The following is a 2,962-nucleotide window of genomic DNA, read 5'->3' as shown; positions in this document are numbered from 1 at the left end:
TTGAAAGAAGGATCAGGGTTAACTCTGATATTGGCTTTAGTAAATCCTTCTTTCACCTAATCAGTTACTAAAGCCAATATCAGAGTTAACATTAGTTGAAAGAAGGATCAGTTACTAAAGCCAATATCAGAATTAACATTAATTGAAAGAAGGATCAGTTGGTGGTGTTGACTATTTGCCTTCTTTCTGATCTATCACTTTAAAATTAGTGGAAATAGTCCTTAAGTAGGTTTATGAAAAAATCAACAAACAAATCATTATAAAAGGCTCTGTCTCAAGATTGTCATGTCCAAAGAACACCCACCCTTCCTAATGCTTTTCATAATCTCTAATGTAGGATGGCAGTTTCCCATCACCCATTTCAATAATAAGATTGTATAGAAATTCATAGGTATTGCTCTCAGTGATTTGACTGATATATTTTCATATGGAATAGCATGAATACCCATTTCACTCTCCAGACAGAGATCTTACTGGATTATGTTGCATACTGTTGCCTGTGGTACATTCATGGTTTTTGTGACTGATCTTTGTATTTGTGGATTCTCACTTGTTACAAGACATTGCATTTTGCTTACCATAGCTGGGATATTACTGGTTTCAGGTCTTTTTCTGAGTGGTCTTCATGGCCCAAATTGATCCATATTTCTTTGTCATCCAATGTCATTAAGTACAAGGTATATTCTCATCTTGTAAATTCTAAATCTCCAAACTGACCACATCTTTATGATCTGAATGTGTGAATACTTTATGTTGGAAAGGGCTGTTAGATACCCTTTCCAAAATCAGTAACATTTTCATGGCATCACACTACCTGTGAAATGCCAAAATGCATTTCTGCTACACACTGTATACCTGGACTTTATATATTGGCTGTGGTTGTCACATTGGCTTGCTTATTTGCATATTCAAATTGCTTATACAATAACATACTCAACCATTGTTAATAATTATATATTTTTTATATCTTAAACATAAACAAGCTCAATAAGTAGATTTGTTTTATATTATTTATAATAATAAAAAACTTTAAAACCAAATAAATAATAACTAAAATAAAAAGAAAGTAAGAAAGTGATGGCCATTCAAAGTGACTTTTGACTTCATTCATCAAAGAACGTGTAGCAAGAAAAAAAATAAAATAAAAGTTTTACATATGTAAAAACACTTAAACAGTCCAATAGCCTGGTGGTTGGGTCACAATCTGTGGATTGAAACTCAGAGCTGAACATGTTTATTCTTTCAGACATGGGGACATTATAATGTGATGGTGAATCCCACCATTTGTTGGTAAAAGAATAGCCCAAGATTTGGAGGTTGATGCTGATGGCTGGTTGCATTCCTTCTGGTCAGCAGATCAAAATTAGTACCAGACAACCTAAGCAGCCCTGCCATAAAACAAAACAAGTAGATAGTGTAAATTATCCTTTCATGCCATATTATATCTTATCCTTTTTCCTTATTATACTTTGGGAGGTTTTTTTTTACTTTGGCTCCAATATTTTAACTTGTAATGTTCAGATATTTTGATATACCATGAAGTACTGTATGAAGATGTTTCTTTCTGTTAAAAACTAGTTTTAACACTCAAGACTGTGGATTTGTGATTATCTATAATAATAAAAGGGTGTGTCTGTGACCACCATAGCTTCAAGAGTAAAGATCCTAGAAACCTGAAATATTGCACCCATACTAAGTGGACCCTGAGGTTGTGCACCTGGGTATTATTACTTATCCATCTGCATGTACATGTGTGTAAGCACATCTTATTGTGAAGAAAGCTAGCATAAAACCACATAGAAAAGAATATGTGACTGCCATAGCTCCAAGAGTAAAGAACCTAGAAACCTGAAATATTGCATCTATACTAAGTGGACACTCAGGGTGTACAACTGGATATTATTACTTATCCATCTGCATGCATTCATGTCCATATGCATCTGTTTATGTAGACTATGTAGACAAGAACTGTGACTGCCATAGCTCCAATTAGAAAGAACCTAGAAACCTAAAATTTTGCAGCCTTTCTAAAGGGACCCTGAGGGTGTGCACCTGGGTATTACTTATTTTATCTACACGTGTGTGAGCATTCACATATTGCTTAGCAACAAATGTATATGGGTTATACTTTTATGCTAAAAAGGGTTCAGAATACACACACTATCAACCTAATAACCTGAGCACAGGCAGGTACTTTCGCTAGTGATAAATAGTAAGGAAATTCTAACATATTATTTTTACTTTTTTTCAATGGTAGATTTCTTCTTATTTTTCAGAACCAATGCTGTGAAAAGTCAAAATATTCAAATAAAATCCTGATATATGTGAAATTATAGCTAGAATAATTCCTTACAACCATCTTATTTAGACATGATAGATATCTTTCTTTTTTACACAATGGCACTCTATCTGGACAAATTGTAATTAAATGACCACCATTTTGTCTTTATTGACCTCGTTGGTGTCAGAAAGCTCTCTTTTTTTCTCTGCTACTTTTACTCACTAACCTTGCCAATTCTCATGCGACTGAACTTTTTCATATATTTTGTAAAATTAGAAGGAGTTCCTATCATAAAGTCCCAGCAAATATTTTTGTTAAGAATTTTTTTACTCATTAGAGATTAATATGTCTCTGAAAGATGATAAACTTCAGAAAAATAATTAGATTAGGACAAAAGAAGGATTGATGTACTGTAAATTATTTCTATGATTAGTGACATCTAATTTAGTTAAAAGTATCCTTAAACTGCAGAAAGTGATAAATATTTAAAATACATAGGGTCCCCCTAGTGCTCAGAAAAACCACACAGTACTGTCAAGTCCAGTAGAGACTACATACGAATTACTGCTTCAACAACAACAACTCTTCCTACAGTGGCAGCTGGAGTGGCGACACAAATATCCTCAGATCGTAGTACCATCTGGTTTCTGTAACAACTTGTCTTCTGGTGAAGTAAGTTGT

At 33.6% G+C, this 2,962-nt stretch overlaps 1 protein-coding gene across 1 annotated transcript in view; it reads left to right on the top strand.

Moving 5' to 3' along the window:
* The window catches only part of LOC106476874 (MKL/myocardin-like protein 2), a gene marked incomplete at its 3' end in the record, with an annotated part of 12,091 nt that overhangs the window by 6,141 nt on the left and 2,988 nt on the right, over window positions 1-2,962 (top strand). The window contains exon 6 of the mRNA XM_013937492.2: window positions 2,780-2,960. Within this exon, the coding sequence (XP_013792946.1) occupies window positions 2,780-2,960 (181 nt within the window). The remainder of the gene's footprint in view (window positions 1-2,779; window positions 2,961-2,962) is intronic.

The sequence above is a fragment of the Limulus polyphemus genome, unplaced genomic scaffold (genome assembly GCF_000517525.1).
Source record: "Limulus polyphemus unplaced genomic scaffold, Limulus_polyphemus-2.1.2 Scaffold11917, whole genome shotgun sequence".
NCBI lineage: Eukaryota > Metazoa > Arthropoda > Merostomata > Xiphosura > Limulidae > Limulus > Limulus polyphemus.
The sequence above is the reverse complement of the archived record's forward strand: the minus strand, read 5'-3'. Positions and strand labels throughout refer to the sequence as shown.